Source organism: Alexandromys fortis, unplaced genomic scaffold (genome assembly GCF_014885135.2).
Source record: "Alexandromys fortis isolate MF-2015 unplaced genomic scaffold, M_Fortis_MF-2015_v1.1 scaffold_18, whole genome shotgun sequence".
Taxonomy (NCBI): Eukaryota; Metazoa; Chordata; class Mammalia; order Rodentia; family Cricetidae; genus Alexandromys; species Alexandromys fortis.
In genome coordinates this window covers 8,544,751-8,572,315 of record NW_026067897.1, presented here as the reverse complement: position 1 = coordinate 8,572,315, position 27,565 = coordinate 8,544,751, and the positions used below count along the sequence as shown (strand labels likewise).

General features: G+C 42.2%; 1 protein-coding gene and 1 long non-coding RNA gene across 3 annotated transcripts in view; one reads left to right on the top strand and one right to left on the bottom strand.

Annotated features, from left to right (window-relative positions):
- Tox (thymocyte selection associated high mobility group box) overlaps positions 1-27,565 on the bottom strand; it is a 273,143-nt gene that overhangs the window by 4,768 nt on the left and 240,810 nt on the right. Inside the window, exons 5-7 of the mRNA XM_050119253.1 lie at positions 22,733-22,963; positions 10,550-10,630; positions 4,552-4,938 (exon numbers count right to left, since the gene is read on the bottom strand). Coding sequence (XP_049975210.1) covers positions 4,552-4,938; positions 10,550-10,630; positions 22,733-22,963 — 699 coding nt within the window. The remainder of the gene's footprint in view (positions 1-4,551; positions 4,939-10,549; positions 10,631-22,732; positions 22,964-27,565) is intronic.
- LOC126486781 (uncharacterized) overlaps positions 18,124-27,565 on the top strand; it is a 14,518-nt gene continuing 5,076 nt past the window's right edge. For both annotated transcript variants that reach the window (XR_007588188.1, XR_007588189.1), the window contains exons 1-2: positions 18,124-18,222; positions 27,284-27,369. This is a non-coding gene — a long non-coding RNA (uncharacterized lncRNA). The remainder of the gene's footprint in view (positions 18,223-27,283; positions 27,370-27,565) is intronic.

The window sequence follows — 27,565 nt, the reverse complement described above, 5'->3', positions numbered from 1 at the left end:
AAAAAAATAGATAGTAACAATAAATATTCTATCCAGAAAAAAAAAAGAAATACCTTCATTTCTCTTGTCCTGCCCTATTGCCCACCTTCTCAGTTTTTTTTTTTCTTCCTGGTGTCTAGTGTGAGGCTCGGTGGAGAGCAGGGAAAGGTTCTGAGAGACCCTCTACTGGTTCCTATCACCATGGAGCCCATCTCCAGGATGCCTGGGGAAGACCGTGATCAGTGTTTGCAGGGCTTACTGGGTCCTCTCAGGGCCCAGCCTACAACAGCAGAACAATGAAATTGTGTTTTTCAAGAAATAAAGACGATTTGATGCTACTGTAAGAAAGGCAAAAGTGAACATGTAAATGTCAGGGCTAATTTGTCTTTGTAGCGTGAAGTTGTCTGTTGGGTTTTCTACACAGCTGTCAAAATGCAACCTAAAAGCAAACAAGGATCAAAACAAAAAGGAACTGGAAACAGCCTGAGTTAGGTGAAGGTTCAGACCCGAGGAGAAGCAATACACACAGTGGAAATAGTTCCACAGGCTGAGCCAGAATATAAGGAAAATATCTTTTAAATTACTAGCTTAATACAAAACCATGTGATATCTACAAAGTTCCAACATGGAAAATTATGCTACCCTCAAAATCTACATTTAAATAGTTGCCTGAACAACCAAGGACCAAGAAAAATATAGGTGTGGGCCAAAGTAACAGTATTTAACGTTATTTTGCTTTCAAGATAGAAACGGAAACACGCCTCAGAACACCACAGAAGGAGATGCTGAGGTCAACCCTTGAGCTAAGTACACTCCCATTATGGATGTAACTAGGAAACAACAATGATGAGAAAAATTTTTTGAAAAATGTTTGCTTAGCAGTCTAATTAAACGAGACTGAATATTTTGCATTTTAATGCCGGGGAGAAAAATCACCAACTGTTTTGTAGCATGCCTGGAATTTTAAATTTCATTTTCTGGTGCCAGATTGAAATAAAAATAGGAAACATGATAAAGATGAATTTGATGTCAGAAGGGACATTTGCTCTTTAATTAGATTCCCGTAACCCTCACAGTTTTCCTTTGCTACACAGCAAGTCTGAAAAAAGCCTGTAGCACCACCAAGCAGTGATCCTCATAGCCACACCACGCTGCAAACTAATTTCATTTCCTGCCTGTCTGGAGAGGTATTTTCAACAGGCATCAATGTTTTGTCTTTATGACTGATTTATTCATCAATCTCAATGTGATTTAAAAAAAAAAAACTTTAAATTACACCCAAATCCTAAAGCAGCTGTTTACTACAGAAGGAAATTGAAAATCTGTCTATGGTACCTTACAAAGATTTTTTTCTTAAGGTTATAAAGGAAAGTGACAGATATGAATGATTTTTTCTTGACCTCATTCCACAATAAAAGTGCACTGAGAGACAGAACGAAAACGGAAACAAAAAAAGTAGGTCCATGGGCTTAGTGTATAAGATATTTTTAAGAAAACAATGGAACTATCACTTTTGGTACACAAACTAACGATCATTTTGTCGTTATTGTTACAGTTGGCAACACTCATTTTCAGAGGGATAATAAATTATCGAGAGTAAAACTGGAATCTGAGGCCATCTTTAAAACATGTGCCGTAGCAATTAGCTGTCTTTTCTCTCTTTCTCTTTTTCGGTACTTAGACCAGAAGGTGGTCAACATACTAGGCAGCAAACATCTTCAGGATGAAGGTGTATTGGGTGACGAGTCAGGCAGGTCAACCTGAATCTACAGGCTAACCTCTCATTCATGACGAGAATAGTGGACGCGACAAGCTGTTGAGAGTAAACTGCATCCAATCTGTTGGGGCCAACTCTTCCATCTTGGCTTATGGTCAGCTGACAGTGTCTCTTGTCTGTTGGCTCCTTGCTCTGTGCACCTGTCTAAGATGCAGATACTGTACCCATCTTTCTCATCTCCCGGAATCTATTTTTCCTGTTACTGGTCTTTGCTGAAATTCCCTCACAACCTTACTACCCGCTCCCCGTGTGTTTTAACTTTGCTGTTCTTTGCATCTTTGGTCTCTGCAGCCCTTGAGAGGGCTGTGAAAGTGTCCTCTGCCTTCCTCCTCAAGCCAGTGTCTTCCTGTCTATTTGCTTTTGGAGTGCCGCTCCTTACCTTGCTGCTATCGCATCCCGTGCTCCAATTTCAGGGAGCATGGGTCTCTTTCTCCAGATTCCTAGAAGAGTCCACGCAGTGCCCAACATGTGTTAGGACTTATTTAAATTACTTTTATCATCATAATTTTTTTTTAACTTTCAAGGAATTAAGACTACAATTTCTCCAAGAAGTATAGCATACTAACCATTTAATTTTTAGAGGTTTATTATTCCATAGTTATTTTACTAACAGCCTACATTGTTGAAAATGATTTTAGTCAATGCCATCTCTATAGCTATTTTTTTCATTTTGAGCTCCTGCCATTATCTTTTATTATGAGCTCTAACCCCAGACACCTTTTGAGATACACTAACAAAGCTGACTTATAGTTTGATAAATACCTTGCTCAAGATAACATGAGTTACTCCACCACCATTTAGATTCTGTCTAGTGAGCTATATCTCTTGAGGTTTTACAAGTAAACTTTTATAATTCTCAAATAGCAGAAATCTATTCCTGGTGACCCTTATCTTATCCAAGGTTTCAACAAAAGAAAAAGAAGGAGACATTCCTGCGTGGACAAATTAGGAAAGGTTCCCTTTCTGGATAGGTCTGTCCCTCTGCCTAGGGGCCTCTTTCCCTCGGGAAGAAGCAGATAAACTATAGCATATTGATCAAAACATGTGCTTGGAGCCCACAGCACCTGCAAGCTGGTGTCAACCCACCCAAGTGAAGGTGACAGCCCTCAGATTGCTTATTCTTCAAGCAGAAACCATTGACTCACTACAGTACAAAGGCATTCAGTTAAGTCCATTTCCCTGAGTAATGTCTGATGTACATACAGGGTGAGGCTTCTACCCCATGAGTTTGTCTTGGTCATAAAGCACTTGGAGACAGGGCTGGAGGCTGGGATCTGTTACCACTGTGGTCTTCCTTCTAAGTGATTCAGCTTCAGCCTCAGGTTGTGGTGTGTAGGTAAGAAAGTTAGCTACTCATATATTTGGTTTAGGAATCAAGAAAGACAGATGATGAATTCTTTTTTTTTTTGTTTCATAAAAATTTGCTTTTACAAGTAACTTAGATTTAAAAGCTGTCTTTGAAAACACAGGCTTTCGGATACAAATCTGTTAATAATCTACAAGAAAGAATGAGGTTGAGAGGCGAGTCCTGAACGTTCAGAATGATGCTTCTGAGTTCTGATTGGATCTGCATTTGAATTCCAGTTCTCACTTTGTGAGTTCAAAACTCTTACCTGCCAAGCCTCAGTTTATCTATCCATAAAATGAAGACAGGACTAGCAACCACACTGTGAGCTTTCTGAGAATTTAAGTGCTAAGTACTGGGTTTACTGTAGCCAGCTTTCAAAAACCCTGTCTATAATAATCATAATACAAGACATTTTAGACTTCTTCAACATGACTCATCCTTCTGCCTCCCCTTTCCTTACTGTTCAGGCAAGCATGCATTCTATGTACCATAACAAGATATGAATTTTGCAGGAGGCTGTGCCTATGTGTTTACTCATAACTCTAGGAAAAGCATAATTGAATGGTAAAGGCGGTGGTTAGGGTGGCTATGATTGGTAGATTTTAACCTTTTTCTAAAGTGAGCTTTCAGGGTTTTGAATATTTTATGTTCCACTGAGTTTATAGATGCTCCTAATTCTCAAATTACGAAAGAGCACCAATGTCTGAAAAAAAAAGCATGAAAATAAAATTTGTTTTCAAATAAAAACTAAACAAGATTATCCTGATACCTCTCCTGCTTTCTAAATTGTGCAGATTCCCCCAACACATGCACATACACACACACACACACACACACACACACACACACACACACACTTACACACTTGCATTTGCAATGCTAGGGATTAAACCCAGGGCCTGTCACTTGCTGGCAAAATACCCTTCTCCCCACAGGCTCCTTATGTATATTTCAAAATGAAGCTCCAGTTACTGTTTGGGTCATAGCATTTTAGGGCTCTACTAAATTTGGTATTGAATCTGATTTTATTTCATACTAATTATTGAACTCAAGGGTCGGCCTAGTCAAAAAGCCCCATTTCCTAATGACATTAAAAAGAAATTGCAGACGGTTTCAACAAGATCCGTGGTACACATGGCATCTTAGCACACGCTATCACTAAAGAAACTGAAACCAGAGACAAAGGGGGCAGCAGCAAGGGAGCACCAAGTTAATATGTCTTGGGAAAGAAACCAGTGATTTGAAAGGTAGGGCTATCAGTGCCTGGGATGGTAACTCTGACCACGCTCCACTTATAAGTGACATTTTCCAGATGTAAGTCTGTCAAATGCCCGCAGTTCTCTCTCCATTTCAATAGAACAACTACCCTTGTCTCTTTGGTTTGATAGACAGCCCTCCCTGCCCCCAGTCCTCCAGAGGTGCACAGAACCCAAGCGTAGAGACTTACTTGTTGCATGGTGGGCGAGTGTAAGGCAGACTGGACCTGCATGGGGAGCTGGCTCCCGAGGGGCTGCTGCATGGCAAGAGGCTGATGCTGTTGCATGGTGAGGTGCTGGTGAAGAGGCGGGCTGATTTGGAGGGGCGGTGGTGGGGACACAGCCATGTTGGCTATGGAGACAGTCACTGGCATTTGGTTATTCGGCTTGGGTGCTATGTTCCTGGGGAGGCTTGGGTGCATGGAGGCGAGGTGAGGATTCATTCCTGGTTGTTGGTGATAGTGAGAACTTAGGTACAGAGCTGAGTGGGCCTGGCTGGGCCCGTGGAACACCGACGGCTTCGAGTTGACCAGCTGGGGTGGCTGAGATGTCTTCACATCCACAGGATCACTGTAGCTCTGCAGAGGGAACAAAGGAAAGCAGCGTTAGGAGACAGGTCTCTGAGCGTGATGCTACTCCCAGAATGTTTGTGAATTTCCTCACGGACTTTCATGAGAATCAACACCCATGACTATTCTTGTGTCTCTTATCTAAGGATCCTTCTACTGCTATTTTTAACGTAACTTATACAACACCGAGTTTCCAACTCCTCTGAAATCTAAAGCACACTGTAATGACATTTCAATCCTTTCCCTTTGCCTAAACACTCGGCTGTGATGGACTATTTTGGTCATCCCGAGGCAGATAAAAGATGCAGGAGGGCACCATTATCGCTAAGTTATCTCGCTTTCCAAGCAGTTCAGTTCAGCTCTCCCACTGATCACAAGCTTAGCTTCTTCTCTTTGTGTTTGCACAGAGCCTGGGCTCTAGGTATTTTCACAAAGAAAACAAGGACAGCGAGAGCAGTGGCTACAGAGGAGGTGTAAAACGCCTTCCAAAACTCATGGGAAATCAGACTCGCATGTCTTCAAAGGAACCACAGAACTTGATTTTTCTTTATTTTTAGAAAAGGAGTTGCTGATAAATTGGTGATAAATTGTCCCTCCTAATGAAATGGGTAAAAATAATTTCTCTTTGATATTTGAGATGCCATCACAAATTAATATAATCTTGCCCTAATTTTTCCACACCTAATATTCTGTTAATTGACTTAAAAACCAGACCTCTCAGTGGAAGCTGAAAGGAACTGAAGATTAACCCTTTGGCATGGCCTCCTGAGGAAGCACCTAGCTCTTCATTCTCTGAGGGAAGAGACCAAGGAACGAGTCAATTCATATGTTTAGTATTCCTTCACTGTTCTTCCGATCAAAATGCAAAAGTAATGCAACAGTCTGAACATCAGCTGCACTACATACAAGGTCTCCATACCTGCCAATTAGAAATCAGAAGGACTCTCTCATACGTGTTAAATAACTTAGGTTTGTTTCTACTTTCAGCCTTTTCTTCATTTTGCAATGACTCATCTTGAGTGTCTGAGAAACATGGTGTTATTAGTATAAACTGAAAGTTAGCCAAGGCATTGGATATTTTTAGAGGAGAGATGTGTTCTTTAGGCATTTGTTTCTTCAGTGCTGGGGACTGGACACAAGACCCCATTGTGCTAGGTCAGGGCTCTACCTCACATCATGTCTGGCCTGTCATTCACTACTGGCTCCTAACTATGTTCTCTGTCCTCTTGGAATTTGAACCATGGGATCTGGTTGGCATCTTTAGGGAAAAAAGAGAGCTAGTAACAATAGAGACCTTTTGGGTCTTATCATGAAGATTCTCTTTCATATGGGCAAAACGTACAAAGGGTCCAGCACTAAATGGCTTAAGAAGAGTTCTTATTAAGCAAGTTATCACTATTCAAGAGAACTATATTCTCATTTACTTTGTATAATGAAGATGATGCTACAGAGTGTATAAATGCCTCCATTCTGGCATGATGTGCGCTATAAAAATGAAAGATTGAAAAAATAATTGTTATTTAAAATAGCCAAGTATAAATACAAGACATAAAACTCAGTGGAAGCAATAATATAAGAGTTGCTGGACCAAATCAAATTAATAGTCTATCTAATTTGATTCTTGTTTTCAGGACTGACCAATACTTGATGCATTGAAAATTAAACAAAATTTATGCACCTCCTCTACTGTCCATTGTTACTTCTGGGAAGCAAATCCTTCCTGGCCCTTGCAGGTGATTAACTTATACCCTGAAGCATGAGATTTTATCGTCTTTAAATCACAATTTTGGCTCAGAGCTTCAGATTTGATGTTACCAGTCATAAAACGATCCATCCCATTTGCAAATTCGCACTTACTGTTTGTCTCAGTTGCCCTCCACAGCACTGCATTCTGAATTCTGTGACTTTATCTCATTCTCCAAAAAAGAAAACATTGCTTTGTTTCTAATTTACCCTGCTTTAATTGAAACCAGGCCTTGAGTTTCTTTATTATGGATGACAGCCTCAGAGAGCTTACTTAGCTACCGTCCTGTCCTACATGTTTTTAAAGGAAGGGTTTTCTCAGTCCTAAGCGTTGACACCCTCCTTCTTAAGGTTGGGAGGAAATCTCGGTGGATGCAGCAGTAGTAAGCAGCTGTAAGCTACAGCGAGGTGGACAGAGACAAGAGAATCCCAGAAGCTTACGGGCCTGGAGCACCCAACAGTGAACAAGACAGCCTGTCTCCAACAACATGGGTGGGGACCCACAATGAGATTGTCCCCATCACATGGCTCACTGTGGCATAAACTCTTTCATGCAAACATGTACATACACACACACACACACACACACACACACACACACACACACTGATTTGCCCCTTGCCCCTTGTACTGCCTAGTTTTACATCAACTTAAAGAAAAAGAAGCCACAGTTGAGAAAATGCCTCTATAAGATAGGCCAGCATGTAGGGCATTTTAATGAGTGATTGATGTGGGAGGCCCAGTCCATTATGGGTGGTGTCACCCCTGGGCTGCTGGTCCTGGGTTCTATGAGAAAATAGGCTAAGCAAGCCATGTAGAACAAGTCAGTGAGCCAAACTCCTCCCTGGCCTCTGTCAGCTCCTGCCTCCAGGACTATGGATAGGTAAGTCAAATAAATCCTTTCCTCTCCAAGTTCCTTGGTCATGGTGTTTCATCAAAGCAATAGAGACCCTAACATGGCTTCTACAAATAAGAATGTCACACTTATGGGTGGCCCCAGGCAATGAAGGCACTGCTTTTACTATCAGTACACAGGCTCCCAAAGGCTTTCTCCTGAGCTGTCTTCTGAGCTGCCTTCTCATCCAGGACTGCGGCTGTCATGGGGAATGTTTCGGGACTTCTCTGCTGGAATTTCACATATCCTCACACAGCTTTCTTGTCTTTTGATGGTGAATTCAGTTTTTAGAACTAGCTAAAAAAGTGAGTTGAAGCCACAGTTGTGGCTTCTGTCTCGGTGATGTTTGGAGAAAAGAATGAGGTGTGAAAATAATGTAACAAGACTGATTTTCTAGAGAGCTTCATAAACTTCTGACTGCATATCTACCCAGGAGTTTCAAAAACATCTCTTAAACCCTGAGAGCAATAAAAAAATGAGCTTCTGGCCTCCCAAGGTGACTCTTTTGAATGCAACACTCATTGGGGAAATATAAATCCTGGTGAAATGAAACCACTTTCTTTGCTTCAAAGTTCTGTATTGCTCTCAACATAATGATTTAGGCTCGTGTCTAGGAATTTCTTAGTCTATGGAAAAGGTATATTTCCTTAAGCTGTATTTAATAGCCCAATTCAGTATGACCTTCCATCGTGAACAAAGCTGCCTAAGCTAAAATGACTCTAGTCTCTCAGAGTCTTCTTCACGCGATTCAGGAAGCCTACTTCAATTAAGAAGCCTACATAGACAAATGTATTTTTGCTTACGTTTACAACAATTCTGTCTTTGTAATGGGATGGATCTACAGAAAAAAATAATTAAATATTTTAAAAATTAAATAATTAAGTTAAAATTAATAAATTATTTTTTCAACCTTTAGAATATCTGTATAAAAAGATAACTTCGTGACCAAATCGGAACAATGATTCAGCTAACTTTCCAACCACACACAATTCTTTCGCCACTCCTATGCATACTTGACAATGATATTAAAATGTAATTACGAATTATTTGTATTTACTAAGAACTTCTCTCGCTCAACATCCTAAACCTAAGCTGATTCTTAAATTAAAAAAAATATTCTATTGTGGTGCGATCACTTAACACCACATCTACCTCTTTCACATGCTTTTTCAGCGGATCAAAAGGTCCTGCCCATTACTGGCTTAGCTAATTCATCCTGCTAGCTGGAACTTTATGCCCGCAGGCTAGCGTTCCTCTTTCTCACCCAGTAAGTAGCAACCACCTTAGTACAAGACCATAACATGGAAAAGCTGATATTTCCATTTGAGTGGTCCTTCTTTGCCTCACTAATTAAACTGAAAAAACACTAGATTTCTATACACGGTGCCGCATGCACTGGGAGACAGGCTGGGCATTTCCTGTCGTTGTGGAGAAGGCTATGTAGCAAATACTTGCTCACAAGCAGCATTTCAGGGTCATCTCTTCGACCCACAGAGTCTGATTGAAACTTCCAATTTGTACACACACCATCGAGAACCATACACAGAGATTCAACAGCTCCAGCAAAAATTCCTACCGCTAAAGAGAAGAAAAATGTCAGAATAAGCTGTAAGAAAAATGTGCTTGGTTTCTTAAATGTGGAAATGACAATTTGCAGCATTTATACAAATTGCCATGTTCTGAGGGTTGCAGCTTGGAGACTGAACAGGAAAGAAAGCTGCAGCTAAGAGCCAATGTGGTGACGCATGCTTTGGAGGCGAAGGTTTAGTCAGTACGGCGGCACTACTGCAGTAACCTGTATGTCATGAGCCAGAAGGCTTTGCATCAGGACTGATACATCCCATGTTGATTTTCTCTCACGGAAAATCACGCGAGCTAAATTCTCTTACATTTGGGACATATGAATTTGCTAACGGCAGTGTGGCTAAGGGTGAGCTGGATCCTACATGTGATGGGGGCTTCCTTTGTCGGGAACTTTTCGGGGCGTTGTCTGCATTCTGCCTGTATACTGAGTTGGGAGTTCAGCTGAACATACAAACACGTTTAAAAGCAGTTAGACAAATTAGAACTGGAATGCCATGGTGAGAGGGAAGAATCTGATTTCACAACATAAACAGCAAGCTTCCCGCAGTAGCATTGCTTCCATGTGCAGCAAAGGCTGGAGCATAGCTACACTCTGCTGACGTCCTCCTGTATTTGCCATCTGCCTTCTCTTCTCCTCCCTGCGTCATCGCGCTCAGTGTATATTTTGACTGATAAAACCTATGTATGTACTTTCTGAATGGTTGCCAGAACAGAAATGGATATTTGTGGATGAGAAAAAGAAAGCATTTCTTTCTTTTTCTGTGGACAAACGCAATGCAGTCCAGAGCCTATGGCCACAGTGAACAAAATTCTAGCAATCTGAATTTGATAAGCTGCTATGTCAAGCCCTTCTAGATGCAGCCCTGTTGATCGGTAGTCACCCTACTGAGAAGGGAAGTGTGTTTTTAGTAACATGAAACCTAACAGAGTTAACTCTCTACCACCTGTAATAAAGCAAGGACTAGCACATAAACATCCTGAAGCACCCATTTTTCCTTACACTCATTGAGGAACAGGATGATGGGACTTTGTATCCTGATGCTGATATAAAGAAACTGGACATGAAAGTGGGTGGCGTCTCCTCAGAAATGGTCCCCACAGCGGAAGAAGGGTACTGGTTAGACTGGGTCAGCTATGATGAAGAATGTGCTGTGTTTAACTGCACCAAAAACAATCCACAGGTACACGGTACCTACCATACATAGGCCAGCTATAGCTCTGGTCTTCTGGGGATGCACGTATTTCCACAGCACAGAGGTTTGTTTGGATGTAAAATTTTTTTTAAACAAAGAAAATGGTGTGGAAATGCTAACACGATCGTTTGTGCTTTTAAGAGACTATTAGAGTCTGCATGGAGATGGCCATAGTCTGTCACAGTGTCACACAATCGCACGTTACCTTGGATACGAGGCTGGCTCTGTAAGCTGCTAGCTGCTTCAGGTACTCCTTCTTCGCCGCCTCAGTTTTCTTCTTGTAGACCTGTGAGAGCAACAGAAAGTCTTCAATTAGACCGTGTGTCTGCTTTTGTTTCGAGGGATGGACGAGGCAGAACGGCAATTGTACACCCATAGAGATAATTTTATAATAATATACGGCTCCCAAAGAGGTGTTTTCTTCCTGAAACAGGGCTGAAAGAAGAAGGAAAACAGACTCTGTAAGAAAAGAGGCAGCAATTGTAAAATTTTGCATTTTTCAGAATATGCATGAAAGGCTTGGTGAGCGTGGAAATAAATGGCAGCAGTGATGAAGCTTCACCCAGGAATAAGACATTCATATTTATACAGCAGGCAGTAATTCAACAGCATAGTAATATTCTAACGTTTGCGCTCCGTGCCAAACACAAAACCAAAATGGGATTCAAGGACGTATTCAGTATGGAAATCAACGCACAGGTATTGGCAGTTGCGGGTTCATCACAGTTTTAAGAGCCTCCAAGTTATATTTCCAAGGATTTGGGAGTCAGGAGCGGCAGGAAAGAGTACAATGGGGCTAAGATGGGAATGATGGCTGGCTAAGGACAGGATGTAACCCGCCACGCCACGTGATCTGCGCGTCATGGACTTTCTTACAGAAACACAATGACAGCTATGGGGACCTCGTAAGAGTTGTCCGCAATGAACAGACCCTCACGGAGGCTTGGCAACCAAATAAAAAGCGGAAACTGAGACCTGGGAAGTGACCAGCTCCTGTGTGCTGGGGGTCACTTGCACAGATTAAACAGAGGCCATGCCGGGGTACAGAGGGCTTCATCTTCCTCCTTGAGGCTGTTTTCAAGGTTCCAAAGTTCTGCAGTCTTCTAAAACCAGTTCAGATGAACAAGATGCTCTTTAAAATTTACTGTGGAGCTGGGAATGCATCCCCTACTGTGAATATTAACCAGACTGAGGTTGATGTTGGGAAGTGGAGAATCTGTTGGGGGAAGTAAATAAGGGTTGTGTCAAGGATTGTGTCTAAGGCCAAGCAGCCAGCAGTAGAGGGCGATCTTTACTTTCTAGAGACAGAGGTTTGCTGTGCCCAGACTCTGAAATGTAAGATGTGAGAACTATTACTTGCTCATGAATATTTTAACTCCAGCGGAACATTTTGTCCAGGTAAACAAATAACTTCACTCGCAGTGGAACTGTAACAGGACCTATGAAATGAATGCTATTACTCCCCTTTAGGGAGGCCGCAGTTTTGAGTTTCACAACTATAATTTTGTACAGAAGAGCAAACTAAAACAAAGGCGCATTAATCAGTGCAAATGATCATTTGATCATCCTCCCATCTTTACTAGAATAAGAAACCAAACAGAGTTAGAAATCCTGTGTAGGACTTTTCTTATTGTTCATAATAAAAAAGTTAATTTTTTTTTTGATTAAAGCATAGGACTGCCATTGATTCACAACCATTGCAGAATCTAAATCCAGAATCTTCTGTGGAAATTCTTACATGAATATAAATGACCGCTAGAGTCAAGAATTTGAACAATATGACCTTACTCGGTCCAGCCACATTTAGGAACGGAGCGCTTCTGATTAGATTTCTCTTACTAGTGTTTCCTTCAGCCCATTTCTCCATGACATAATTTGTAACTAACGGCTTTACGCACACTGCTTACTCTTCTTTACCTTAAAGTGGTTCTGAGGGGGCTGGAGTGGCCGGTCAGTTCGAAGAGTGCTTGCCTACAAGAATGAGGGCTTGATTTGGAATCCCCAGGAACCATGTCAATTTCTCAGCATGGCTGCACATGCCTGTGACCCCAGCATCGCACGCAGGGTAGAGACAGGGAGATCTTGAGAGAAGAGCCTGCTGGGTAGCAGGCCTAGCCTAAATGGCAAACTTCCTGTTCAGAAGGAGACCTTGTCTCAAGGCAACAGGGTAGAGAACAAGAGAGGGAGAGACCCAGAGTCACTTGTAATTTCTGCATGTTATCCATAGGGGCATATGTGCCTACAGGCTCATGTGCATGCATGCCTAAGGATATATGTCCCTATGCACTCATGTGCATGCATGCATCACACACATACATACACGTGTACACGCATGTACACATACACAATGTTTTTGAGAGGTATTTTCTCCTCCACACACAGACATCTTAGAAAGTCTAAGGACTTTGAGGAAAATATTTAGTAAATAAAACTTTGACACCTCCAAGTGTCCTAAGTAATTATATCATGATTTTGATTAACATGCAATGGCGTGTGTCACATTAGCTGGTTAGCATTCATTTTTCTTTTAGAGAGAATTATAATCTATGCTGCTTTCTAGCTTTCCCCAAAGTATTGTTTCCGAAGTAGGAAAGGTAAGACGGCATGATTCTAGCACTTCCTGTCTCTTCTTGGCGTCTCCTGGACCTGCAACAGTGTGACCATGCTGTTACCCTTGGTGGGGCTGCTGGCGACTAGCATCACACAAAGCCTTAACACTTCCTGCAATGTGCTGATTAACAACTTGGAAAGAGAGGCGAGTAACTCCCCCACCGCAGGCTGAACGTACGGCGTGGTCGTACGGCGTGGTTCCACCCAGGATCGATGCTGTTATGGGATACCTGACTAGCATTCAGAGATCCCTGTTTCACAAATGGCTCCCCATTGGCTATTGATGATCGGCTACGTTGGGATCACTGTGTAAGTGCCCAAACACCACTTTAGGGCTGCGTAAGCCCATCACTTCACATTACGGGGATTGATGGGTCCACAGGCTCCCAAACAGCTGCAGACGTTCAGTGGGAGAATCCAAGGGGGGTCATTTCAGGAGGTACAGTTCTATAACTGTATTTAAAGGAGGGTAACCCAGATCAGAGTGAAAATCTGAGGTTGTCTACCAGCAATAATTAGACCTTCCACCTTTGAGAATTGCTTAACGGTTCCAACACTACATGCTGTGTGCGCCTCACTAGCACGGCTCTCTAACATGGGGCTGGGGTGCTGTTTGGGTCCAGTAGTAATGGAAATGTCCAAAGACTTCAACCACGAGACAATGACAGTCATACGTAAGGATTTCATACGTAAAGGAAATAGGGGAAATTCTTACGTTAGAGCAGAAGTGTCAAGATAACTGGCTAAAAAAACGATTCCTAAAAGATGTTTCAAAACTTCACGTTATGGATGGAGAAAGCCCTTCATTTGCAGAAACCAAAGGGGTTGGGGGATTGTATTCGGCGGTGAGCAATCACCTCCGTGATCAAGCGCATAGGCCCGACCTGCGAGGATGGATCTGATTTATGTCAAAGTTAAGTTTGGAAAAGCCATAGTTTCTCTCAGGAAAAGACAAATATTTTAAAGGTATGTGATTCCTACAGTAAATATTAGTGTTCTGCCGAGCTGCAAACTGGCTTCCAAATGGGCCACAGCTGTTTGAAATAAAGTCCAAAGTTGGCCAGAAGTGGATTTAAAAATCATAATACAGCATTTATCATTTCCCCAGCCCATCCAAACATGTTTGAATCCATCCTGCCTTAACGTACTCATGTGCTGTGGTTTGTTATTCCAAGAAAGCCACCATTTCCTATCTAAGGATTGCATCTAGTTGGTTAAACTAAAACATATATAACAGCTCACCCGAAACACACATAGATAGACATCAGATGGCAGTCCTGGAGAACACGTCCTGTTCATATGATCCCGTGATTCACTGGACACTCTAAATACCTCTCAGTACATGGGTTTTTATAGGCTGATAATCCCTAATTAAAATCAGCAGTTCAATGCCAGTGAGTATGACACACTTAGACAGGAGAAAATTCTGAGGCACTCTGTTCGTTCCCTCTTGCATTCTTCTTCCACAAACAATCCACCCAGCTAATGGAGAAAACCAAAGTCTTATAAATACCAGCTAATTCCCTCTTCCTTCCCTTCCTTCTGGCTCGTCCTCATAATCTCCAGCCAGTTGACTTCAACAGTCGCTACAGTCATAAGAAGAAAAGGTGGAAAATCCTTCTGACTTTGAATTCTATTCAAACCCCATTTAAAAACTGACAAGGTGTTTTCCTTTTAGGATAAGTGCAAATGCCTCCCCTGACAACATTGCCATTTCATATTTATAGAAAATGCTTAGCAACAGAATTATGTATGAATAAGAATAACTTCGTCACCCTCCCAGAGACACATCTTTAGAAACTTCATGTGTATACCAGCTTTCAGCGATGTCGTTATTTAGGTCAGTCAGAGACAGGCATCCGTATTTTACACACAGCGTGGCCTTCAATACGGGGACCTATCCATCTTGTCTAACTTGCTTACATTTTCTTAAGGATATCTTAACTGGAAAGACTTCATAAGATAGTGTTCAGAGGATTGAAAACATCACAGGATGTGTCAAAAATATTGCTGCTGGTTCCTTCTGAAGACTGTCTGATACACTTGGTCACGGTGCCACCGATCCCTTTCTGCTAGAGGCCAGAAACAGGCAGCTTGGCTTTATGGATGGCTATAAAACGTATCTGCTGATATATTAAATGGAGATGACTAGCTGAATATCATGTTGTTCGATCTTAACCAGAAGGCTGGCTCCTGTGTGCCTAACGCATTGTGAAGCATGTAGGGCACAAAACAAAAGAACATTGAAATTATTCTTTGGCTATGTGTTTCTAGTTGTCAGCATGCACTTTCTTTTATGTATCCTTAGTTCCTCCAACAAGAATGTTGCCTTGGTATTATTATACCCATTTTACAGAACAGGAAACACACACACTTACACACACACACACACCACACACTCACACCACACACACACTCACGCACTCACATACCCCACACAAACTCACACACTTATACCACACACACACTCGCGTACTCACCACACACACTCACACACACACACACCACACACACCACACACACCACACACACACTCACACACTCACATACCCCACACAAACTCACACACTTACACCCCCCACACACACTCGCGCANACACACACACACTCACGCACTCACATACCCCACACAAACTCACACACTTATACCACACACACACACTCGCGCACTCACTCACCACACACACACTCACACACACACACACACACCACACACTCACACCACACACACACACTCACGCACTCACATACCCCACACAAACTCACACACTTACACCACACACACACACAAATACACACCAATGAAACAGGGCAGAATCAGGAGCAAATCAAAGCAATCTGGAGCCAGTCATCTGTGTTTGCTCACTGTCTCCCCCTAGCTGTGGAAATAACTTTAGGAGCCTCCTGAAAATAGAAACTACAGGGTGGATGGATCTCTTCCTCATGGTAGGAGTCCAGCATGCTGGGCAGTACCTGAGCATAATAGGTGCTCAGGAAACACAGTCAGACATCACCAAGTGATCGGGAGGATTCTGAGAAATGTGTTGGCAGGCGAGGCCGTTATGGTGTTGACACTTACATAAAATATTGCAATGGTAGCAGGCTGTAATTACACACAGTCACTGTTGACCACAGAGCTCATATTGACAGCGGTAGTGTCAAGCCCTCCCATGACAATCCCTAGTGAATAAAAGTCCCTGCAATGGGGTTTCACATTTTCTGAGTCAGCATTAGCAAGGATGCTAAGGATAAACCACTAAATGGTATCTTCAAAATTAAAACATACATCAATGGAAACAGAGAAGTTGATAGACATGTAACCTACCTCGAACATATGAACAAGTGGTAGGTTGTAGCAAACTTGAATGGAATTAATATCATATTGGAGTTATCTTCTCAGTAAAGCTATGGAAACTTTCAAATGAATTATCCGCTCCCACTGCGTGTAGTATATAAATATCCGCACACCTGAATCACTCCTGTTTATTCCTACGATGCTGTGGCATTTTCTTATTAGTGTGCCAGCATGTACATGTATATAGAAATACTTGGCTTTCGAAGCTCAAGTTATAATCTAATTGCTCACTTGCAAATTTCTATGAATATAAATATTGCTTACAGGCTGTGGTCTTTATTATTTTTGCTAATTAAGATTTCCTTCATATATCATTTGAATATTATAAATTTTTCATGAATAATTATTTTTTTATAGTTTTGTTGTTTTGTTCTGAGACTATCATATAGGAGTGAAATGTATTTTAATCATATCTACCCGTCCATATCTCCTCTAACTCCTATGTTCTCTTCCTCTGTGAATGTGTGTGTGCATGTGTGTGTGTGTGTGTGTGTGTGTGTGTGTGCGGTGTGTATTAAGTGCTGCCCTGTGTACTTGGGTAAAGAGCTGAGGCTTCTGAATGAACAATTGCTCTACCTACGTATGCCTTATGCTTCATCTTTTAGAGGCTGGGAGAAATGACATGCTTATGAATAAATTACTAAGATAAACTTATACAGTGCCGGTGCTATAGTGTGGCAGGACTTTGGTTAACCTTAAGTATAGTTGACATAAAATCCACATTTCGTCCTAAGATGAGGGGCAAACACCAGAGCCGCCTTTATGTAGTGGGTGTCTGAGCAGCAACGAGGAGTAAATGATTTGATTCGCGGGCTCCGAGGACTTATCAGCAGCTTCCTAAGTATAATTCTGGCTCTTCATATCCCTGCTGCTTCTAATTTAGCAGGACAGGCTCATAATTGAAGCAAATTAACTATTTACACTTGCCCCTTCTACTCGGGAAGAAGACACAGCAGCAGGAAGAAGGAGGAGGAAATTACTTTCCTCCCACTTGTGTCAGATCTGCCCTTATATAAACACATTAACAGTAATTTCATGAGGCGTCAAACATAGGAATAAATACTGAGAGATAAAATAATGAGGTGCTGCTATGAGCTGAACTGCTGCGGCTAATATCCTTGGATATGAATTATGCATCCTGAAAGAAGGCATATGCTACAGGATTCAAACGCGCTCCCTGCAAGTGATATCTGCTCATTAGGCTAAGCCTCACGAGGTAAATCCACTCTCTTCTTCAACGACAGGACTAGCATTTACAAAAACCCACTCTCTGGGCACCGTGGGCTGCGGTTTCTTCTGAACACGCCAAACCCGAGTAGGCTTTCCACTCCTTTTTTTTTTTTTTTTTTTTTTTTTTTAGCACAACAGCGAGTTTATTTAGCTCTTGGCTGCAGCTTTAAAGCCATTTAACGTAATGTAAACAAGAACATTTTGTTTGTAATTTGCTAAATGTCTTACAGCCCGACTGTGTCTCCAATTAGGAACTTAAGGTTCATTTAGTCATTTACATCTGGTTCTGATTTAAGGTGACTTTCCATGACTAAAAGGAACTCCAGAACCCTTTACGGCTCTCTGGGCCAACACGTTCTGTGGAAAGCTGACCAGCCTCTTTGCTTTACAGCCTTGGAATTGTCTTATATCGCCATTATATGCTCAGGTCCTATACCACCAGTGACCGGAATCAGAGCGTTTCAAAGTCACAGAGCAAGGAGAAATTTAGACAGAACTTTATAAACAAGATGGCACGGGTTGCTGAAACCCCGAGACCACGATGCAGGAGGATGGTATGGTTAACTTATCTTCCTTGTTCTGCAGGGCCAGTCAGGGGAAGAAGATAAGTAGCCAAAGCTGGCATCACGACCATCCTCGTGTTTTTCCCCCTCCTCTCCATCTGGTGTCTTTTCAACAACTTGGTAAGCTTCTGAGATGGGTTCTTCATTGTCTTCTGAGTCATTAGCATTTAAAACCCTCCCGTTGGAATCCCAAGCACACAATTTCTCTCTGCATTCCAGATTCTGCATTGTCTTCTCAAGCATTCAAATGGAGCCATCTCTGAGATGGGGTGTGTTTTCAGTGTCTTTGGAGGGAAAGATCCATAAAGGAGATTTTGCGTTTCTTGAGCATTGTTATCACTTCCCTTGGATTTCTCCTCCTTGAAAGAGTATTTGTGGAACCAGCATACACACAGTTTCTCACTCAGCATGGAGTCTAGAAGCTAAAGACCTGCTCTCTGTGCTGGGTTTCCACTTTGCCTGGGCGCCACACTGAGCAGGCATGCCATGGAAGCAGAGAGCTCTATTAGGCGTGCTCCTACTGGTAGGCAGAAAACTATTCAACTCTAATCTCACTAATGATGTTTTCCCTTAAATATTGTAATTTTCTGAGTCCCCAATAAGTCATTGGTAACCCTGCCCATTTCTTCCAGCTTGTGTTTCTAGCTGTAGCCGTTCACAGCTGTGGGCTATTTTGACAACAGGATTTCCAACTCACTATAGCACACGAGAGCCCCACCTCCTAGCCAAACTGCCAACACAATGCAAAACCATCCTGTGGGCTTGTCCAAACTAATCGAGGAGTGTTCCTTTAAAAATATGGAACAGTAGGTAGGCTCCCCAGATCTGAATATTAAACGAGAGTTAAGTACAGTTCCTTTAAGTTTGAAGCAGATATTATAGAGTGTTGGCACAATACAGGGAACGAATGGGTGGTAACGCAGCAGATATAACATCCTGGGATAATTTTGACAGTGTTTGGATCTCCAAAGTGTCTTTTAGGCAGGCACATTTGCCTCAAGAGCATCTCCTGCAAGCAGTTGGTGACAGTCAGCCACAGTGCAGCAGAGCGGTGGCTGGACCAGAGGACACCAATGGTCTGAGTGCAGCCATGGGCCTGTGCCCTGTGTGTGAGAAACGCAGAGAGAGTAATGTGCAGCCTGTGTCTTTATTAAGTCAGAGCATCTTTAGATGGAAAGAATCAGTGCTCCCAGATCCCTGAGGCATCAACAGGGAACATCAGGCATGGCCACAGACCATCTCGGGGCAACCTAAATTGCTCACAACACCTTGTTTGGGTAACTCTCAAAAAAGTACTCAAAATTTAAAATACATCTTTCAAGAAACATCAGTAGAAGTATTTTCTTAGACAATCTTGGAATAAACCAGTTTCAGTCAGCAGATTTTGATTCTGGGATATGAATTGTATTGTCTAACTATTATATGAGTCTGTTCTTTATCTACCAAATGCATTTGCCTTCCAACACCCCTCCATAAACCTTAACTACCTCCACACGCGAGAACTCAGGGGAAGACTCATTTTGAGTTACTTATTGAGAAGTAAAATGTAAAAGAGAAGGGAAGATGTCTTGACATTGTAGGTGTTTGATTAAGAAGTCTTGACTATTACATTGTAACTGTAATCATATCTACCCTGAAACCTAGAGTCAGGGATGGGACTAATGTCCCCTTTTAAAATGACAGTGGATAATAGCATTCCAACCTCTCTCCTCTCACTCTCATATGCATATATATATATATAAGCTCTCATATGCATATATATAATCTCTCTCATATGCATATATAACTCATATGCATATATATATATATATATGTAATCACTCCCTCTGCACACACACAATTAATCTTATACAGCTAGGCAAAAAGAATGTTGAAAGATTTTAATATTCTCCTCTTGTTATATTAAAAGTACAAATCATCACTGTAGTGCAATCAGTGGATGAAACTTGGCTCTTTACCCTTGCTGTCTTTTGGAATTATCTGGTTTTGATTGTATGAAGATTATTATTTTTCTCCACCAGAAAGAAGAGTACAGATAGTTATTTTTATATTGGAAATGCAAAGGACAGCTCGTAGTTATGAAAAGTCTTTATAACTCTCTTGAAAACCCTGGGTTTGAACGTAGGAAAGTCTTGGGCCAACTGGGACCACGGAGACTAGATGTTAGCCTGAGAAAGGGATGTTTCTGAAGGAGCAGAAGGCAAGGCAGAACAAAGGGGAACCATGTCTACCTTCTGATGAACAAGAGTTGTGGTGCACAGTCCCTGGGGAGAAGGCACTTTCTGGAGCTTCCTCCAGGAAATTTCATCTTCGAGTGGAAGAGGGCAACGGGGGATGCTCAGGACATTTCCAAGAGTACATGGAGGATTAGCAGAAGAGCAGAATAGGTAGGCATGGATGTGACATTGTTCGGAGAACAGGGAAAAGGACTGGGCTCTCTCTCATCCATGTGGACTTTGACTGTCATTCAAGAATTCCCTACTAACTGGAGGGAAGCCATCTTTACAGTTCCACCCCCATTTGGAAACCTCATCTAAGATCAGGGAGTATGGGAGATAATTGATCTGAGTTAGGAACCATCTAGAAACTGACTCTAGAATTCTGAAATAATCATATTAGGATTCAATTAGAAGTAGACACTACAATGTTACCTGCTCAGTACCAGTCAAGTTGCGATACTAATCAAGTACACTGAGTTCTCACGGTATGTTCACTATCATTACAGGTGGCTCTTAGCACCCTGTACTCTGCAGAGGTGGTTTTGTTGGCATTCCCTCTGCCTGGCAACCTTGAAGACATAAGAAAATGTGTGGAAATTCCAGATCATGAAGGGTAACTTCCAGTAGTTAGAGGTGTCGGGGGATGGGAGGATATGTTCCGTTTCTTGGCATCTGGTATTATCGTGGCGACCATCACTGCCGCTGAGAGTTTGTCAGGGGGAGAACTGTGAGTTAAATGGCAAGGTCTCCTCACTGTGGCTAAGTCCCAGCTATGTAAGTGTAGAGAGATCAAGCGCACAGTGGAGACCCAGTTGTCTTGCTTATTGCCAAATCTACCGCTCTAGACAGTGCTTGGCAAACAGATGCTCAAAAATTGGTTAGATGAGTGAATGAACTTATTGCTACTTCATTCTATCTCATAGATTGTGGACAATTCATCATAGACCTGTGAGTGCTGAGTAGAACAAAGGAAATAATCCAAACATCTTTTAACAGTATAAATCCTACTTAGAGCATATATATTGACATAAACTAAGATTCCTTGAGAACCTATGGTTTTCTTTTTTTAAGGTCCCAATCTACTCTCCACTGTGTGTGTGCATGTGTGCGTGAGATGACAGATAGATAGATAGATAGATGGATAGACAGACAGACAGACAGACGGAGGGAGGGAGAGATTGGCTATGTATGGTCCTGTGCATGCCAAGGCACATGTGTAGCAGTCACAGGACCACCTTAGGTGCTGGCCATGGCCTTCCATGTTGCTTGCGGCAGGGTCTCCTGTTGTTCTCTGCTCTGAATGCCAGGCTAGCTGGCCCATGGGCTTCCCGGGATATATATCCCCATCTCTGTCTCCACATTACCGCAGAAGCGTTAGGTTCCCATCTCCCTCCATCTTACCTTAGAAGTGCTAGGACATGAACGTGACACCATCTCTGGCTTTAGAGGGGTTCTGTTCTTTATGTGGTTTGAACTCTGACCTTCACCCTGACGCAGCACATACCTCACTCGTGATTTTAAGTACACTCCCCGGATATGGGGCAGAGCAGTAAATATTTCTATCAAGAATCAAACGTGACCCTAATACTTGATCAGTGCACTTTGTTTTATTTCACAATTGCTGTGCTTATTTTGTCATTTTGACAATTTTATTCATTATCACGCATATTTAATATTTGTGGCAATAATCCTACATTTTGACAACGACCATCTAGCCTCTAAGTTAGACACAGGATTGGTATTGTTTCTTCATGTGGGCAAGCTCCAGCTATTTTCTGAAATTTTACTCCTCACCCTCTTCACGATCTCCCAGGTGACTCGTGGCACTGCTGGTGTATCTCAGTGCCCTTCCCTAAGCGTGGCCCTCCCTCACACCACGGCCATGCATAAGGAGAGAAAGGGAAGCCGGCAATCTGTTCCCACTGAACACAGCCTGGAAACATGGGCTAAATTACACATCCCGGTGGTCTTCAGGCAAGGGCCAAGGAGAGAAGCTCTTAGATTTGAGGTTTGTTTTGCAAGGAGCAGAAAGAGAGTTAGCTGACAACAGGGTAAACAGTGAGTGCTGACGAGAGGCATGGGTGATTTCCAAGGGGGACTTTTAATCGCTATGCACACGCTGTCAACAATAGGAAGTGAGGTAATCCTGGCTGGGGTAAATGGAAGTCTTTCCAAACGTGGCTACGCTGAATAAACCTTGAAACAAGGGAGTTAATCCGCTACTTGTTGGAGAGCATAAAGGGAGTGCATGATTAAGGGCCTTATGTTAAAGTCTGGTTTAGGTAGGGACACTGTCTAAGTCATAGTTATGGCATCTGGCTACTTTCCCTAATGCTTTCCGAAGCTCTTTTCGAAGCCTGTACACACTGTCTGTGATCAAGCTGATGCCATCCATTTTAAAGCCTTCTCACCTGTTTCTGCTCTTCTCCGAGGCCATCCCACATGGAAGCCACAATCTTAGAGACTTCACCAAAAGTAGCATTCGGATTTTGGCCCTTGATGGCAGCCTGAGTATCTCGAAAGAACAAAGCGTAGGCAGACACGGGCTTCTGGGGCTCATTAGGGTCCTTCTTCTTCTTTTTTTTGGGAGTTTTTGGCTTTTTCCCCATATCAGAGGCAGGCCGCTTCTCTCCACCATTGATCTGAAATAAAAAATCAAGACAGTTATGGAGGAACTAGAAAGTCAGTGACCGAATCATATTGCTATTCTTCTTTGACATAGACACAAAATACCACCCTAGACAACCCCCACATAGAGGTGTTTTTTCACCTGTGTATGCCATGCCTAGCTGGTGCATCCATGGGTGAGCCTAACTCTGCCTTCCATTTTCCCGTAGAATTGCTGGGGTTAGAAAAGTGTGATAACATGTCTGCCTTTACATGAGTTCTGGGGATTTGAACTCAGGTCTTCACACTTGTCAGGAAGCAATTTACTATGTTAAATGCTACATCTTATCTCCCTTCATCCTCTCTCTGTCACTGTAGCTGTGACAGCAGCAACCTTTTTGGGATCTTACTGGGCTTGCTTTCTTCTGTGGAGTTCTAACTTAGCTTCCCAATTATGACTTTTAACATTGGGTCAGCAAGTCTGAGAAAGTCTAATAGTGTTTTAACTTAGGTCAGTAATGTGGTTGGGGGTGGGAAACTAGCGATGCTTATGGTTTTGAGAGTGGACAGGCCCTAGAATCCCGATCACTACTACCCAGCAGTACTTTCTGCATTGATGGCAAATTCTATAATCTATACTGTCCTATTTGCCTTTCATGAGCCACGTGATGGTAATGAATGCTTAAGTGAATGAGAGGAAGTGTATCCCTTTTCAAATTATACTAGCAACAAGAATCCAATGGCTAACATATTAGATACCCCCACCAAAATCTAGATTCCAGAAATTTCTATAACAACCTAGATTAGCATTTTACTCCATTTAAAAATAGAATCAATTTTTCTCCACTGCTCTGAGATCATCTAAATTGTTATTCTGACACAACCAGAAAATCTACACTGAGTGCGCTTTAGGTACCTGCATGTGAATAGCATATTTGTTGCTAAGTAACCATGATGTCATTCAATCTATCTCTGTAAAATGAGGATTTGGGTAAGGATTTCTTTCCAGCTCTAAGGTTGTGAGACTTGATAGGAATATATAATGCTGCTACCTGGGAAGACTCCTGTTCACAAGGGCCTGTCCCACTGACCTCAATCCTGTTTCCACGATCTCCCAGCAGTGGCCACTCTCACAGCTGTTCTCTCCTTACCGGCTATGGCTGTTCTGTGCTTTTCCTACCATTGGCTAATGTATGTCTTATCCACATAAGATGCTGGTGATGCACGTGGGTAAGACTACCCCCACTGTGCACAGGACACATACTCAGTCAAGAGTCCTATGGAAATATCACAAGACCTGTGCTCATTCTTCCTTTAGTTAACTATCAGCTGTGTTGTCTTTCTCGGAGCAATTTTCCTGAGCTCCCGTCTTTCTACCGTGAGCTAGTTCCAGATCTATTTTTATGATGACTGTAACGTACATATTTATGTATTTTAAAAATTTGACAGCTTATTCAACTACAATTGATGAAACTTTAAAAATGAACTCATCAAAGAAATGCAAAAGCATCATTTTTGTTTTTGATAATGTGAAGCCAGTTTAAGAGATTCGCTCAAGTACTAATAGGAAACAGGAAAGACTTAGTGGATCCTTTGCTTTGCTTTCATGTGAGAAAGATAGAGACCTGAGGATGACAGTTAAGATGACAATTAGCTATTGATAATTGATGGTGGCTGGAAGGGGGATAGCTGATTTTCTACAGGGATTTGGCTATCCATGCTCCACTCCATGGTCCTACATCCTTGTACATACATATAGCACTTTGGACTTAAGAAGAAAACATAAAGTTGAGAGGTGTGGGGGTTTGAAGAAAATGACCCCATTGGGTTCATATATTAGAATCTTTAGTCACCAGAGAATATAACCATTTGAAAGAAGTATAAGGTTAGGAGGTGTGGCCTTGTTGGAGGAAGCATGTCACTGGGGGTGAACTTTGAGGTTTCCAAAGCCCATTCTAAGCCAAGAGCCTCTCCCTGCTGCCTGTAGATCTGGATGCAGAACTCTCACCAAATCTCCATGAATACCTCTGCCTGCCTGCTTGCACGCCTTCTGCTGCAATGATAATGACTAACCTCTGCAACTGTAAACAAGCTCCCCACGGAGTGTTTTCTGTTACAAGAGTCACCTTGGTCATGGCATCTTTTCACAGCAATAGAACAGTGTCTAAGACAGGAAGTAAAGTGAGGGAGGCCAGAGGAGAAGAATTAGAGAGGAGAGAATGGGGGACTTAATTGTGATACATTGCACGCATGTGTGAAATTCTCGAACCATTAAAACGTTCTGCTAGAAAAAGGAGTTGGCTGCTCTGAAATTGCCTGCTCCAGGAGATCAAAAAGCCCCATAATGACACAATGTTCTGAATCAGGTCAAAGTAATGTAGATTAACATTAGTCTGTAATCGAGGTGTGATTCCATGAAACTGCCGAGTCCGCTACAGTTCGGAGAGAAGTGACGGTCATCAAATATGGTGGCCCACAAAGCAACTTTGAACAAGTGCCCTGATAGACCTCGGCATGGGATACTGCTCTCAGCCCTAACATCTCAATCCCATTGTACTACCTGACACATAAGCAGACGGAAGGAGAAATAAGCGAGCCCTTTTCTCTCCACTAAAGTAACACATGCTTGGATCTACTCCTCTTTAGAACCACTGTGCTTTACCATCACTTCCAGGTGCTTCCGATTCTTGCAGCTTTTCATAAAGTCACCAACGTCTTTACTGAATAACCCAAGATCCTTGGGAAGGTGTGTCTCTCCTAGTGCTAGGACACCAGCCCTGTCTGGGCTCTTCTCTTACTTGGCTGGCCTTGCTGGGTTTCAGGATCACTTCTTTGGCTCATCTTCCTATACATGGCCATTCTGGAGTGGCCGGGCGGGGTTCTGTGCTGCAAACTCTCTTCCCTTAGAAATCTTAAAAGCCCATAGGTTTATTTCTCTTACCATTTGTTGTTGGATGGTTGTTAAGTCTAGGCTTCCCTGATTTGACATGCATGTAAGCAACTATTATTTGCTGTCACTATCTGAAAATCTTAAAAATATTTCAAACTCAGGTCAGGCTCTTGTAATGCGCTCGTTGAGTTACCTAGATTTCCATCCACAGCATGTAACAAACTTCGAACTATACAACGATGGGCACATGATTGTTGTGCTTTTTTTCCCCCAGCCCAAGTGGGAGTCAGGTATAGTTTTGCTTACACTAGCATGTAGGTAGTTTCTGAAATACACAATAAGTACTTAGCAGTTGCTATAGCACTAGTAAATAAAGTAATATAAAATAATACTTTGACAGGAAGGATGAATGAATGTAAGTACAAATGGTTCCTGTTACAGGAAATTACCCCAAAGATTTGCTTGAGCACTTAGGATAATAAGCAAATATGTAGGAAAAGAAAAAAAAAAACTTGAACAGGTTTTACTTAAAAAGCATTTGAAACCTTACTAGCAATTTCTTTGTGCTATAGAATGTATCTTTGTGATTTTATTCTTTATAGTTTTTATAATGTCTAACTTTATAAATACCCATTGACATTCATAACAATACAATCTTTTAAAAAGGAATAACAAAAAGAGTCAAAGAGATTGACAATGTAGAATGTTAAAGCTGGGCGTGTGAACCACCTTTCCTGGAGAAGTGGAGTTACCACCCCTCAACAAAAGAGTCTCTCTTTCCAGCAAATGGAGACCAGCACAGAAAACCATAGCTGTGTACAATGCAGAGATCAACAGTTCATGGGGAACCCAGGCCCAAAAAATGCATCTACATAACAGCCATAGATGTAGATCTATGGCTCAGGGCACATGGAGGAAGAGGGGGCAGAGAGCTTGTAAGAATCATTAATACCAACCTTAGAAATCCCTCACCCACCTTTGCTACTATAAAAACCTAATGCTAACTGAGCTTGGGGCTCTTTGATCACTCCAATACATTGGGCAAATGGAGAGTTCGAATCTGCAAACCTGTGTAAGAATAAAGACTCTTTGCTTTTATATATAGAATTCAGTCTCCTACTTAGTTTGGGGGCACTCTGTGGTCTGGGCATAACATTTGGGGGCTCTCTGAGATCTGCATGTGCACCAGAACCACCACCCTGTAGAGCCTTCAGCCGGCCACTTATATATTAGACAGAGACTCCGAGATCCTAGCAGTGACCCAAGGTCTCCAAAGAAGATTATGGGACAACATGATGTTTCTGGATTATGACGATGCTGACCACTGGTCAAGCTGCCCCAGTGCAATACCTGCTGCCAGGACCCGGCCTAGACTGTGGACAAACAGCAGAACCCTGGCAAATTGATTGTACCACTTTTACCTAGACAAAATAAGGCCTGTCTTTTTCATGTTCCTCTTCCACAGGGGGAAAAAAAATCACCTCACGGGCCTGGCTAAGACTGTAAGACTGCTGTCCTGATACTTCTGCCTCCAATGCTGTGGAGACCTGGGTATGGCTAACTGTGTATGGACTCTGGTCCCTGTCATTCTTAATAGATTCGGAAGTATACTCAGGTATACTTTATTTATCCTTCTGGGATCTCTGATAGTATTGACGTCTAGGCTAGCTATAACTTTGTTAGCTTAGCAGCAGCAGGTATCCAGATCCTTCCACAAGGTTATGGCCAGCTTGTTAACCCATTTCAT